This window comes from Abramis brama, assembly GCF_963993115.1.
Source record: "Abramis brama genome assembly, contig: SCAFFOLD_71, whole genome shotgun sequence".
Classification (NCBI taxonomy): domain Eukaryota; kingdom Metazoa; phylum Chordata; class Actinopteri; order Cypriniformes; family Leuciscidae; genus Abramis; species Abramis brama.
The window spans coordinates 20,222-35,392 of record NW_028156066.1 but is presented as its reverse complement, the minus strand read 5'-3'; the positions used below and the strand labels follow the sequence as shown (position 1 = coordinate 35,392).

Here is a 15,171-nt window from a genome sequence, read left to right as displayed (position 1 = left end):
AACACTGATCATTTCAGATGAAATTGAAAAAATGTATCGTTAGGTTTTCTCAGAGGAGGGCTATGCTAGAAATGAGCATGTCCATCTTGAACATAATCAGAATTATCAGCTAATAAGGGTAAATCTCCATACTCTGGTGCACTGGAGGAGCATCTGAGTGGTTTCCACAGTTGTACCTTGACAGGCTGTAGAAAATTCTGATGGAATCACGTCCTCATGTTCTGATATCATAGATACGCGAAGTGCAACTTGTATGAAGTTGTATGAAGCCTTTGCAATATTTTGCATTTAGATTTTTTGTATATATCTTATAGTTTTCACATGATTTGATATAATTGTATTGATTAGTTTGTTAAATTCACATACTTTATCTGTTTGATTATTGTCTTATATTTAATACAGTATATCTTCAGTTTAAACCAACCGCATGCTGTCCACTCAAGTGGACATCTGAAGATCTCTTTGAAAAATTTGTAAAAAAATAAAATAAAAATCAATTCTTGTTTTTCATGCCCTAAGAGCAATAAAAACACATAGGAAAAAAAATCCTGACTGAGGTTATCATAATTCATGCATGAAAGGGTTAAAAACCATTATACATTTCAGAATATTAAGGATTATTAATTTAAATTTATATTTAATGCCTAGCATTGTATATACAGCACATTTTCCAAACACACTAGAAACATAAATGAGGTTATTAACATAAAATCTTAATAAAATCTTATTAACTTAAATTTAACTCACTACTGAACTGGAAAAAGTTCACTCGCAGAACTCTCCAATTACACGTGAACTGCTCTCAAACACAACTTTCCAATGAACTTTCATTGAGGCAAATAGGTTTTTTAGTATCTGACTCCAAGAGAATAAACCTGACTGCATTACAATTGTTATTCTTTTACCTCTTATCTAAAGGTAAAAGTGTTTCTCAAAGCTGGGACAGAGATGGGTCTTGTGCATGTTGCCCACTTGGGTCCCACCTAGTACCAAGTGCAATCCAAGTGCAAACATGAAGTTCATCTGGGCAATTAACATGGGTCCATTATGGAACCCGCAGACAATCCTACATGGGGCCCATTTTCAGCCCATTTCATACCCATATAGGCCCCACATACAAATGTTGGCTGGGTCAGAGCTGATAGGAGAACAGAATGTTTAAATGATGACAGTAACAGGACACCTGTGGGTGGTAAGGAGTGAGTTGTGAGGGTGGAGGCATGTAACAGTAACAGACAGTAACAGGACACCTGTGGGTGTTAAGGAAAGAGAAAGCCTTCGGCCTGGGTGTGTCTGATCCTTCACAAACCTTCGGAATGCAGGAATGTTGCCCCTGTCGTTGTTGCCATGAGTCTTGTGTATCAGATAAACATTACTGTGAGGAGGAAGACTGTTGTTAGGGTATTTAATGTGTGTGTGTAAGTCTGTTTGTCAGTTTGACTCCGCCCCTCTGTTGTCAGTATAAAGAGCGGAGAAGACTCTGTATTCAGTGTATTCTCCTGTATCTACAGTTGACACTAGGATTCTCACTGCATGACTTTATCTTTAGAGTTATCTCTCTTCTTCTCACAGGTTAGAAACATGTTTCTAAACGCATAACTGAATTATTCATTCAAGCCTACTTTACTTTACTGAGGAGCTTTATTTTCTGACTGGATTATTTGCTATTTTACCATAAATCCTTTGATCGCTGCTACTTGTAAATGATTGAATGTTTGTAATATTGTAAAAGTGTAAACACTGTTTGTCTCTAAATTCCTCTTCATTGTTTAAATTAGATGTAAATCAGGAAGAAACACATGAAGACAAAGAGTGAAAACATTGTGAAGAGCAGCAGGAGTGAACACAGATCAGACTGTGAGTAGAATAATATCAGTAATTATATATATTTATAATATAAGACTAATATCAGTATAGTTAAACCATGTGAAAACAATCTTGAGCTATCTATTTATGTTTAGCATGAAAGGCTTTAATAGCTGACACACATAACCAGTGGCGGGCGGTGCATTTCGCACCTAGGCCTTCAGTGGTGTCATACCTGAATAAATCCACCGCTTAATATGCTTTTAGTAGCGCACAGACTCTTTATAATTGTGAAATTGCTGTTTTATTTTGCACCGGCAGTTATAGGGTTAATGCGGTGAGTTCGGAGAAGGCCAGGTAGAAAGAAACGAGTAAGTTAGGCTGGTGCGTTCATGTTTTTTTGCGTTCAGATTAAAAAGTTCAAACGGAGCCACCCTTGTCTGTCGTTCTTCAGACGTTACAAAAGTATGAATGTTTGAAAAACATTCAACCATAAATTTACTAGAAAAATTTAAATCATACTCAGCACATCAAAAAATGGGGTTAAAAATAAGCATTATAGGCTACTCATCAAAACTAGGCTACTGATTATTTTTGCACAAAATCCATCCTTATTTCTTTCCTCAAGAAGACTTCAATTACTCTGTTGTACAGGATATCTGTGCGTTTCAGTTCCAACAATGACTTTTTGACTTTTGCCTTCAAAATCAGACATGGCATACACTACAGTCAGTTAATTCTGTTTTTACCCGGACAATAGTGTTCTGTGCAGGGGTGCCGCCAGAAATTCTGGGCCCTATGGAAACCAAAATTTCTGGGCCCCCTACATTTTTTACAGATAAAATTTAACCCAATAAACATGCCCTGACTGTATACTTTAAAAAAGATACTTAGCACATTGCATAGTTAAAATGTCTAAAGATGAGTACAAAGCCTACAAAAACAAGAAAAAATATAGAAATATGTACTTGTTTACATAAAAGGGAGAACATTTATTATATTAATTGCAATTGCAAGCACAACAGAACATAATGTACACATATTGACATTTTACTTTACATGAACAAGCTTTAGCTGGGTCAGACTGCTCAATCAGGAAACAGCTAGAACTAACCCATCTTTAAATCAGTCCAGGAATAAAACTAGCTAGGCCAAAAGGGCTCAAAATCAAGACAAACCAGGAGTAATGCCAGGCCTAAACCAGTCCAGGACTAAACAAGTACTGAACCAGACATCTCTGGTCCAGGTCTAACAAAGTTATGTTCAACATAACGCCCAGCGGCGTGCCTTTCTGCTGGCAAAATCATGTATCAAATCATCAAAGTTCAGCTTTCTTGCCAGTTTGCTTTCAATGGATAGTATGGCAAGGTGACAAAGTCTATCCTGCAACATAGCAGACCTCAGATAATTTTTGATCAGTTTCAGCTTACTGAATGCTCTCTCGCCACCAGCAACGGTCACAGGCAGTGTGCAAAATATTCGCAAAACGATGCAGACCTGCCCAAAAATACTCTGCAGCTGCATCTTGTAAATGCTGTTGAGCAGATCAATTGGTGACAGACACCCTGGGAAAGTGGCTCTATATACAGAGTTGAGGTGTCTGACTTCATCTTCAAATTCACAAGTCAGATCAGTGTTGTACTTTGAAATCAATGGCTGGCATACAGAATGGATTTGATCATCACGTAACTGACCCATCCTTACAACTACAGAAAACTGATCCAAGATCTCAGCTGTTGTGGCAAACCTGGTACTTAAGTCATTGATTATGTGGTCCATCATGGGAAGAAACACAGTGTTTCTGAATATGGTGTCTGCACCTTGCTCCCTTGCTCCCTCTACCTCTGTCTCATCGTGAAACCGTTTTCTTTTCCTCTGGCGGCTGAATCCTGACCTGAACAGAGGGTTAATGCTCATCTGTTGGGCAACAAGTGATGCTTCAGAAAATAAACTCTCCCATTCATCCCTCAGATGTTGCATCTCCTCCTGCAAAGCTCTGATATTTTCTGCCTCTGTCTCAAGAGTTAATTTCCCTGACTGGAGAATAATATTCCTTTTGTCAATGGCTTGCAGAACTTTGGCCCAAACAGTCAACAGAAAAACAGCATCAAAAGTTTCAAAATACTTTTTTAAGCCGCTGGCTTCAGACCGAGCCTCTGGTGTCAGACTGCAGGTTGAGAGGATGGCATCAAGAGCTTCTAGGACACTGGGCAGGTGCTTGGCTATAGGTTGAACAGCCTTAACTCTTGCACTCCACCGAGTGTCTGACAGACGATGTAAAGTGCAACCCGTTTTTGCCTTATAGATGGCCCATCGCTCTGGGCTGGCACTAACAAGTGCATAAAGGCGATTGATGAAGCCAAAAAAGTTGGTAACCTCTGGACTTGATTGAGCTGCATGCACACCAACAAGGTTCAGGGTATGAGACGCACAAGGGGAAAAAGTAGCCAGCTTATTCTTTTTTAATAATTGGGCTTGAACCCCCTTGATTTTTCCAGACATGTTTGCCCCATTATCATAGCCTTGGCCCCTGCAGTCATTCAGATCTATGCCATGACCGTTAAGCACATTTACAATCATGTCTGCAATCTCACATCCCGTTTTCTTGTGAAAATCTTTAAACTCCAAAAACCTTTCAACAACCTCCCATTTCTTGTTTTCTTGATCAAAACCTACATATCGTAAGAGTAATACATTTTGCTCTGTATGTGAAATATCAGGAGTAGCATCGCAAATGACTGAATAATAGACTGATTCCTCCCTTTCCTTAAGAATACTACTTAACACTCGTTTTCCACATAACTCAATAAATTCGTTCTGAATATCTGAGCTTAAATAGTGTGTCAATCTTGTTCCTGTTTTTTTGTCTCTGACTTTTTGTAGATGTTCGTTGAGTAGTGGGTCATAATGGGACAGGAGCTCAAGGGTGCCCAAGAAGTTGCCATTATGAATGTCCCCCAAGTCTTTTGTTTTACCCCTAAAGGGTAAATTTCGAGAGGCCAAGAACAAGGTTACATCTAGTATCCTCTTCAGAATAGCTTTATTTTTGTCTATTTCTGTTTGTATGAGCTTCTTCAGCTTGCTGTCTATTCCCCCAGGGACAGCTGCCATTACAGACTGTTGTAAGGTTTTCCATTTTAAGTAGCTCTCCCTGTGTGCTTTGCTGCTTTCGTGGTTAGGGAATTTATCATACATTCGACGCCATGTAATGTCTTTGATTTTATAACCATGTTGACTGCTTAGTGCGCTCATACAAGGTTTCTTTAGCTCATGACCAAATAATACACAAGGAATACAAAATAGTGCATTTGTGCTTTGGCTGTAAATGACCCAGTCTCTCTTAATCTTTTCCCTGCAATTTCCTGACTTTGTGTACTTGAGGTATTCGGGGAAGGCTTTACCTTTTGAATCATGTGGCATTTCTTGTTCTTTATCTTTAGAAGAAGCTATTTTTTTCACAATTTTTTCTCTGTCTGCATTGCTAATTTTTGCTGGCCACAAACCAGGATCATTTGACACAACAGTCTCTTCATCTTGCTCTGAGTCTGCTCTCATGGCTTCCCCTGTTCTCTCATCTTCCTCATCTTCCTCTGCTCTCATGGCTTCCCCTGTTCTATCATCTTCCTCATCTTCCTCTGCTCTCATGGCTTCCCCTGTTCTATCATCTTCCTCTGCTCTCATGGCTTCCCCTGTTCTCTCATCTTCCTCATCTTCCTCATCTTCCTCTGCTCTCATGGCTTCCCCTGTTCTCTCATCTTCCTCATCTTCCTCATCTTCCTCTGCTCTCATGGCTTCCCCTGTTCTCTCATCTTCCTCATCTTCCTCATCTTCCTCTGCTCTCATGGCTCCCCCTGTTCTCTCATCTTCCTCATCTTCCTCTGCTCTCATGGCTTCCCCTGTTCTCTCATCTTCCTCATCTTCCTCTGCTCTCATGGCTTCCCCTGTTCTCTCATCTTCCTCATCTTCCTCATCTTCCTCTGCTCTCATGGCTTCCCCTGTTCTCTCATCTTCTTCATCTTCCTCTGCTCTCATGGCTTCCCCTGTTCTCTCATCTTCCTCTCTTCTGTTATCTTCCTTTACACTTAGGGCTCCCTCCGTGCTCTCATATTCCACTATTCTCACTGCTTCCTCAACTTCCACACTCTTTCCTGGCAAAACTCTCTGTCTCTCTCTTGTTTCTGTGGGGTTAGGATAGCAAAATAATTTTTGTCCCCCAGTCAACAACAAGTTACAGCTTAGAATTAATATTTTATTAACTGCATTGTTGAATAATATTATATGAAACATTAGAAACATATGAAAAAAATTAGACAATCCAAAACTTGATAGTTTACCAAAAAATGAAAATTCTGTCATCGTTTACTCACCCTCATGTTGTTTCAAACCTGAATGAATTTCTTTCTTCTGTTAAACACAAATGAAGATATTTTGAATAATTTCAGTAACCAGACAGCTGATTTGACTTCCATAGTATTTTTTTTCCTACTATGGAACTCAATGGGGTCCAACAACTGTTTGGTTACTGACATTCTTCAAAATATCTTCTTTTGTGTTCAGCAGAAGAAAGAAACTCATACAGGTTTGAAACATTTTTTGGTGAACTATCCTTTTAATTATTTTTTTACTACCTTGGTAGCTGACCATGTTCACCTTACCTGACACTGAGAGGACTGGGTCATTAGGAGGACGAGGTGCAGACAATAAAGCTGACTCTGCATCTGTATAAGTCAAACACACACGTAACTAATATAACCATATTATTTTTACTGACCTATTTAGTTTTCTTAATATAAAATATTAAACTATCTATTTTGTAAACTCCTTATAGCCAATCATGGTTACTAGACACATGTTTTATTCAATTTTACATTATTTTTTCTGTGGCATTTTATTCATATTAAGAACGTCAAGTTTGACAGCATTGATCGTAGCAGCAGCACTGTCACTTCACAGAAGAACACACGACACACACGGCAAACTGGTTTTGTAATTTTTGAAGCGTGTAGATTACTTTTTGTTTTGTAAAGTTATCATCATGTGGCGAACACAGACAGTAGATAAAAAGTGTTTAGAGGCTTCAATCTTCGTGAAGTTTCACGCTCAGGCTCACCTTGTTCGGCTGAGACGGGGACGGCGGTGGACGGGGGGGAAGGAGGACATGGGTGTGCAGCAGCAGCCGCTAAATCTGTGTCTACGAGACATGATAACCCGGAGACAGCAGAGATGTTATTATTGTTGGATGTAATTAAATAATCATAATTAAGTAATTATTTTACTAAGCTAGCTAGATAAAAGCAGGTCATGTAGCAACAAAAATAAGTAAGTTAACTCTGAAAGTTTTGGAATATAGGAATAGGGCAAGCTACCTTTCTTTTTGAAAAACTGTGTGACATACTGTTGACCTTGGCGTTCTCTGTCTTCCCTTTCCTTCTTTTCTTTACGTTTTTGATACCCTGACTTTTGATGTGACTGTGACATGCCTGCGTCGTCTGTCACTGTCTGCGCTGCATCATAGCAATTGCAATTAGCAAGAGACGCTAGCGATCGTAGCTCGGACAGCGCAGGTGGAATGAACCATTGTGAGGAGGAGGGGTGTGACTGAAACAGTAAATACATTATTTGTTTTTTAAATATTAAATCTATGGTCAAAACAAACAAAATACACATTTAGTGCATGAGGGGCCCTAGCACATTTAATGTATGTATAACAAAGAGAAAAGAAATAAGAAAAGAAAAAGGGGGTCTGCTCTTCTGGGCCCTACATCAGCCTGGGCCCTTAGAATCGTCCTAACCTTCCACCCCTTTACGGCGCCCATGGTTCTGTGACTCTGCGTTAAGATTTTTCCCGGTAGGTTTAAAACTGCTGGGGGTCGAGGTGGGAGAGAAACATTAATTTGTGGGTTGAAAAACTATCAAAATCAACAGTGATATATTTTAGTTTATGCAGTTCGCTATATATGTGTTTTGCTAGCTCTGACTACTAGTAATAGTACATGCTCTTCTGACCATCCAATCAAAGGATGTGAAAATGCCGATGTTATTGTACGCCTGTTAGATGGACATGGACCTGTTGCAGTCAAATTGAAATTTGATTGGCTAATTAAACCTAACTGATTATCTGATTGGTTAAAGCAACCATTTAATTAATTTTAAGCTACAGGCGCCCGCACTATTGATTCTGAAGGCTTCAAGGCACATTTCTGATAACTGAAATATGATTGGATAATAGCTCTAACATAACTACTGGAACCAGCGCAACCAAGAGAAAAGCTATGAAATTAACGAGAATGTACTATAGGAAATAATTTAATACACATTAATGGAAAAAATATATTAAAGCACAGTCAGTGATTCTGATAGTGTTTAAGCCACATAGAAAGCCTTGCTGGCCCTGACGGTCCACCACTGCTAATATTATACAGCTATAACACGAGTGAATCTATGATCTGAGTCTATATCATCAGTTCAGTCACTGTATTATAATTATGATGATAACGGGTTGTTTTCTTCATTTCCAGTCTCTGTTGATCCAGTCGGAGCTGTAAAGTGTCGTTCTGATGAATCAAATATGATCAATAGATCATCAACAAATTCTGTCATTGACAGAAATGAGACACAAACCAGTGAATCACCAGAGGAAAGAGGACAGAGACGTGATAGACGTGAGAGTATAGAAATAATGCCAAACTGTGAGTGTTTGATTATTATGGGACTTAATTTAATCTTTCATAACATTTTAGTCTGTTTTAAATTGAGAACATAATCCATATATGATGATAATCTGATATATATTTGTGATTTCTAGTCTCCTGTGATCCAGACGAGCCTGTAAAGTTTGATTCTGATGTCAAAACTGAGGAGAGATTCTCATCAAACCCTTCATCATGTTCTCAAGATCATCATCATCATCACTGACATCCATCAGCAGCTGAAGACCTGAACATCTTCATCATCATCATCATAGTCATCATCATCACTGACATCCATCAGCAGCTGAAGACCTGAACATCTTCATCATCTTCATCATCACTGACATCCATCAGCAGCTGAAGACCTGAACATCTTCATCTTCATCATCATCATCATCATCATCATCACTGACATCCATCAGCAGCTGAAGACCTGAACATCTTCATCCTCATCATCATCATCTTCATCATCACTGACATCCATCAGCAGCTGAAGACCTGAACATCTTCATCATCATCTTCATCAGATTACAGACTCATGAACAGTGTATTTCTCAGATTCTCCTGATGTTGCTGATAAACTTCACTGACAACAGTTTCACACCATGAACATTTGATCATCTTCATCTTCATCTTCTTCACACACAGGCTCGTTTCACACAATATTTTGCTCTGCTCATTTAAGACTGCAAAATGTGTATTTCTATTGCACATTTCATGCATCTTTGTTTATTTAAGATTAATGTATATTTTGTATATATTTCTGTATATATTTTTATATCTAAATTTTGTACGACAAAGCTAGACAGAAGTCTGCCGTTGTATTTTGAATTGTTCAGTATATTTCATCTGGACAGTTTACATATTTAGAAATGTTTACAAATGTATACAATTACCAAGCAAGTAATATTCACTTCATATTGAAGACAGCATTAAATGTTACAGTGTTTGGCCAAATCTTGTGTTTGACTTCTTGAACTTGTGTGTATTTTTCTGGCTTTAGTCACATGATATTAATACTGTAGTTCAGAGACTGACTAAATCTAAAGGGTCAGTGGACCTTTAATAAAATATTACGTATAATAAGATGATATACATTGTTTCTGGATTCATCTGTTAGCAAATGCTTCAAATTCGGTCATAAATCCATTACAAATAATAATAATACACATAAAAATAAAAAGTTTCCTTAATAAAAAGCAACTGAAAGATGATATTTCTATGATGATAATTATTTCTGTACGGAAGATGTTTTAGAAAATGTCAGAGATGAAAATACAAATAATGGTTAAAGAATAGAGTTTGGTTTGACGTTGATCTTCAGATGAACTAGATCAGTGTCATTAATGTAACAGGAGATCAGCTGAACCTGTGACTAAACCGTTCTTAGGCTTTCGTTTGTAGGGAAACACAGTCGATCATGACTTGACTATTTATGAACCGTCATCTGATTGTTTAAAGCACTTTTATCAGGCATGTTGATCTACAGGTTTAAACTCAGTGTGAAGGCGTTGGCTGTGGTTGATCAGTACATATTTCATAAGCTTTCATGTATATCACACTTTAAGTTAATAACAGAAACATTATTTATGACCCACAAAAGCAACACACTTGATGTAATGAAACTGTCTTGCTTCAGGCCTCTATATGTATAGATTTCAAAATGTAAAAATACAATTAAATGTATTTAAAACTAAATTAAAGATCAGCTGTGACTCCAAACTTATGTAATCCTTGAGATATTTATGTGAAGAAACATTTATTTAAACAAACATGAAAGTTAAACAAACAAATAAGACAAAGTGTGTCTGGAAGTGCTTCTGTTTTTAACCTGTTAATGACCTTTCTAGATGTTTGACACTGAAACACAAGAGAGGAATCTGGATCTGTTATATTACAGGACTAGTGTTAGTTTAAATATATAATCAGCTTTATGAGGATAAAAGTGGTTTTAGAGAGAAGGAAAGAGTTCATGACACAAATTTGATGATTTTAAGGTGATGAAAAACATGTATGAAAGAAATGAAAGGTCAAACAAACACACACACACACACACACACACACACACACACACACACACACACACACACACACACACACACACACACACACACACACCAGAATGTCCCTTCAGCCCTGTGATAGTGGAGTGTCGCCCTCTGCAGGAGATTACCAGGATTACAGTTAAACGAGTTTTAAAGGAATTGTAATTGTATTTTAAAGGAGAACTCCGGTCAATTTTAACATTGAGCTCATTTTTTTGTACATTTGGAGTGCTGTCAATACAGAGAACAACTACAAAAACGGTGTTGCCTACACCGAGTTATTCTCTTTTAAAAATTTGCACCCTGTTGACTTCAATGGGGCAAGTACTAAACCTGCTTTTAGCCTCTTAACATCCTTGATGTGTCATTACAAGTGCACAGGTCATGTGAGTGATTCCTTCTGAGTGAACACGAGTGGATCTGACTGCAGTAGATGTGAAAGAAATGTATAAAAATTATGTTATTTAAGCCAGCGCAAATACCTGTGTTTACATCCTGTTTTCGGTTTAAGTCCAAAGTAGTCGATTGCCGAGTTCACGCGCGTGATCATAGGTAACTAAACCTATGCGCGTGAACTCGGCAATCGACTACTTTGGACTTAAACCGAAAAACAGGATGTAAACAGGTATTTGCGCTGGCTTAAATAACATAATAGAGAGAAGGAAAGAGTTGATTACAAAAATTTGATGATTTTAAGGTGATGAAAAACATGTATGAAAGAAATGAAAATGTGGATTAATTATAAGTATGTACAGTATAATAAATAAAATGCAATGTAAGATAATTAAGACAGTTTCAACTTGCATAAAGAAATAAACTATTGACTGTATAAGTAAATATTCTGCATAGCAGTGATTTAAACAAACTCTTATTCTTTAAACTCTTCGGTAACACTTTATTTCGATAGTCCACTTTAGACATTCTATTAACTATAAGTAACTTTGCAACTACATGACAACTATCTCTTATTAGAGTAGTAGTAGACTGTATGCTTAATATCTGCTAACTCCTTATTTTGATCCCAACACATATTCTACTGACTATAAGTAACTTGGCAACTAAAAGTCAATTTATTCTCGTAACCCGAACCCTAACACCAAACCCTAACCTAACAGTCTACTAAGAGTCTACTAATACTCTAATGAGAGTTAGTTGACATGTAGTTGCAAAGTTACTTGTAGTTAGTAGAATTTATATAGTGGACTATTGAAATAAAGTGTAACCATCTCTTCTTTATTATTACCTGAGCTCTCTGACCTTCATATAATACATATTTTACTAGTAATTATTTCTATATGTCACATTCTAAAACTGTTGCAAAATATATGAATAGGTATAGCAAAGTCAACAGGCAGTCGTATGTGCTAAAGTGTTTCTGGAAACCGCTTTAGAGATTAATATTTAAAAAATACAGCTCAAATATCCAATAAACCCTCACTACATTACATTTGGGTAATTAAAAAACGTATAAAGGTACATGTAAATATAATTAGACATCATAAATAAAATAAAAATACAAACAACTGAATCTCCTTATGACTCAAACTCAGTGTTAAAGGTCAAACACACACTCAGAGATTCACACACACACTGCTCAGAGATTCACACACACACTGCTCAGGGTTTCACACAGAAAACATTATAATAAACTGAGCACAACATCTGCTGGCCAGTGAGTGTCAGTGATACTCAGTGTGTCAGTGTACATGTATTATGTACACAAATATGAACATTATTTTACATGTTTAACCTTGAGTCCTGTGAGTGGAGTGTCGCCCTCTGCAGGAGATTACCAGGATTACAGTTAAACCAGTTTTAAAGGAATTGTAATTTTATTTTAAGGGAAGCATTACTGAAGTCAAACTCAAGGATGTCGATTGTAAAAGTCAAACAGCTCATTATATCAGATCAGTCCGGCTGTCTCTGTGTTATATTGTACAGTGACGCATTGCTGCCACATCCATATTCTTTTTTTCACTCAATTGTGTCATAATAACGAGATCTTATGTCGTTAAAACGACATATTTTCTCGTAATAACGAGATGTCGTTAAAACGATATATTTTTCTCGTAATAACGAGATCTTTATATGCCGTTAAAACGACATCTTTTTCTTGTAATAACGAGATGCTATGTCGTTAAAACGACATATTGTCTTGGCCTTATAAGGACATGTGTAGTCATGTACAAAATATGCCTTTATTATAAAATTGATAGCCAATCATGTCTTTATCATACATCTATGTTCAAAAAGCTGAAGAAATAGCAGCCCCGAATGGACATTCATGTTAAAAGATCAAATTCTGTACACACCTTATTAATAGCAGATGAGCCCAGAATACGAACATTAGCCGCTTTCCGACCGGAGGAACCTTTTCACAGTTCCTAGAATTGGCTATAGTAGGCTACCCGGATGTCGGCGTGTTCGCACCGCAGGAACTAGGATTTTAGTTCTAGGAACTCCATTTATAGGAACTAATTTAGGTCCTACTTCAGAGTCGGGTCCAAACCAGCGCTATAGGAACTATCCGTGACGTTAGTGTACGCTGATGACCGAACGCACGCGGAACACCAGCACCCGCCATTTTTAAAACAGCTATAATGTAAACACACAGATTATAGCCTATATATTTACTCCATAAACTAACTATACAAACATGGAAAACAGTGATAGATGGGTCTCTAAACCTTAAATGCTGAAGAGAAAATCCAACGCAACTTTGATGGGACCAAGCCAAACATGATTAATGTAGGCTAATAACCTTTTTTCATATACTGTCTACTTTCTATAACAGTTCTATCTAATAAGATATTAAACAGTACTGTTAGACAGATCGCTAACTAATAAACACAGAGAATGCGAGCATTGTTTGCTCTGGCGTTCTCAGCGCCGCCAAAATAAAGGTCCGTAGCGCCGTCAAAATAAAAGTCACCGTGCTTGCGTCACTCCCTTACCCCTCCTACTAGTTCCTATGGCCACTTGGCCAGTGCGAACGCAAACAGCAAAACCGAGTTTGGGGGAGAGTAGTTCTTAGAACTAAGTTCCTAGAACTACTTGGTCGGAAAGCGGCTATTGTGTTTAATTGCACATTATAGGCTAAGCGTTTTCCTCCCATAGAAAACCCTTATAATAAAGAAAAAGCTTAATGTGGCTTATTAGGCTACTTCAGTGATAAAGATCAAATGCTTTACACACCTTATTAATAAACCATACTATCCTACAGAAAAGCAGATGAGCCCAGAATACAATGCATTTAATTACACGTTAAGCGTTTTCCTCCCATAAAGGTGGCTCTAAATGTGTCTTTCTATGGGAGGATGGCATTGCGGTGCACAGCAAATCCTTTAAATGGTATTCAATGCAACCTGTAACCCGTGTTTTTCCAACTCGTAATTGGGATACGAGTTCACGGGTGGGAAGTCACGGGTTTGACTGCCGTTCCAGTGCACTTTCACGGGTATAAGGTTGGAAAAACACGGGTTACAGGATGCCTGGAACGCTACAAAGTCGTGAGTCGTGGTTTGAAGTCGTGATTTACGTGCTCAAAAACCTGCCTGGAACGCAGCATTAGGCCAAGAAAATATGTCGTTTTAACGACATATCTCATTATTACGAGAAAAGATGTCGTTAAAACGACATAAGATCTCGTTATTACGACATAATTGAGGGAAAAAAAAATAATATGTATGTAGCCTATTTATTGAATGATTTTTTTTTCTTACTCTGGTATAACGTTATGCTGCATGTTATGACCGTTCATGTTATTTGTTGCTGTAAAACACATTTTCATCTGTAGCTTCTTTAACTCTGCTGTGATTCTGATGATCTCCTGTAGAGGGAGACACGAGACTGCAGGACAGGGGCAAAGGGCAATCTGGAGCCGCTTTATTTCACATTTAGTTTTATTTTCACATTTATGTTTATTATTTGTATAGAGTTTTTCACAATACATATTGTTTCAAAGCAGCTTCATGGAAAATTAATTTCTGAATTAAAATTAAGATTGATCTGTTATCAGACGTGACTCAAAGTAATGTCCATATGTCAGAAATATACAGATAATACAATCATGCAGTTACAGTGGTTAACGGCACATATTCATTTAGGCAGAAACAATGAACACATTAAAGATGATTACAGTATATTATCTTACAGTATTATACAGATTACAGTATATAGATGATGATGTGTTGACTCAGAGTTATGATCATGAAGTCTTCATAACTCAAACTGGTGTGATCTCTAGTTACTGAGACTAAACACACACACACACACACACACACTTCTGTCAGAGATCTAGTGTTCTTGAGTTATTCAGCCTCAAGGCCCTAGAGAAGTGAACAATAGGTGTGTGTGTGCGTTTACTTATATCACTTTTGGGTACATTCACCAGAATACACACCGGTAAACTGAGGACCACCCAAAAAATTGAGGACATTTTGTATGTCCTCATTTGTTTGACTATACAGTGGCATTCAGCATGCTCTAAAATGGTGTCCAGGCTTAAAATCTCACTTGTCCCAAAAAATCACTTTTAAGTGATTTGTGTACCTGAAGTGTGTATGCCCCCCCACTAAAGTGTGTATAACACAGCGCCCTCTAGGAGTACTGCACTTCCGGAAAAGATACAC

The 15,171-nt window shown here is 37.6% G+C and overlaps 1 protein-coding gene across 1 annotated transcript; it reads left to right on the top strand.

The window, feature by feature from the left end:
* The first annotated feature begins 1,489 nt into the window (after nucleotides 1-1,489).
* Nucleotides 1,490-9,587, top strand: LOC311077089 (uncharacterized protein). Its single transcript, XM_084138889.1, has 4 exons — nucleotides 1,490-1,572; nucleotides 1,779-1,857; nucleotides 8,325-8,495; nucleotides 8,612-9,587. The coding sequence occupies exons 2-4, from the start codon at nucleotides 1,800-1,802 to the stop codon at nucleotides 8,719-8,721; spliced, it is 339 nt and encodes a 112-aa protein (XP_083995015.1). The 5' UTR covers nucleotides 1,490-1,572; nucleotides 1,779-1,799; the 3' UTR covers nucleotides 8,722-9,587.
* Nucleotides 9,588-15,171: the final 5,584 nt, after the last annotated feature.

What these genes read in the sequence shown, in the direction of transcription:
- LOC311077089 (XM_084138889.1), top strand. Translation starts at nt 1,800, where the DNA reads ATGAAGACAAAGAGTGAAAACATTGTGAAGAGCAGCAGGAGTGAACAC. An exon ending in GAGTGAACACAGATCAGACT is followed by an intron (nt 1,858 to 8,324) that starts GTGAGTAGAATA and finishes CTTCATTTCCAG; the next exon opens with TCTCTGTTGATCCAGTCGGA. An exon ending in TATAGAAATAATGCCAAACT is followed by an intron (nt 8,496 to 8,611) that starts GTGAGTGTTTGA and finishes TGTGATTTCTAG; the next exon opens with TCTCCTGTGATCCAGACGAG.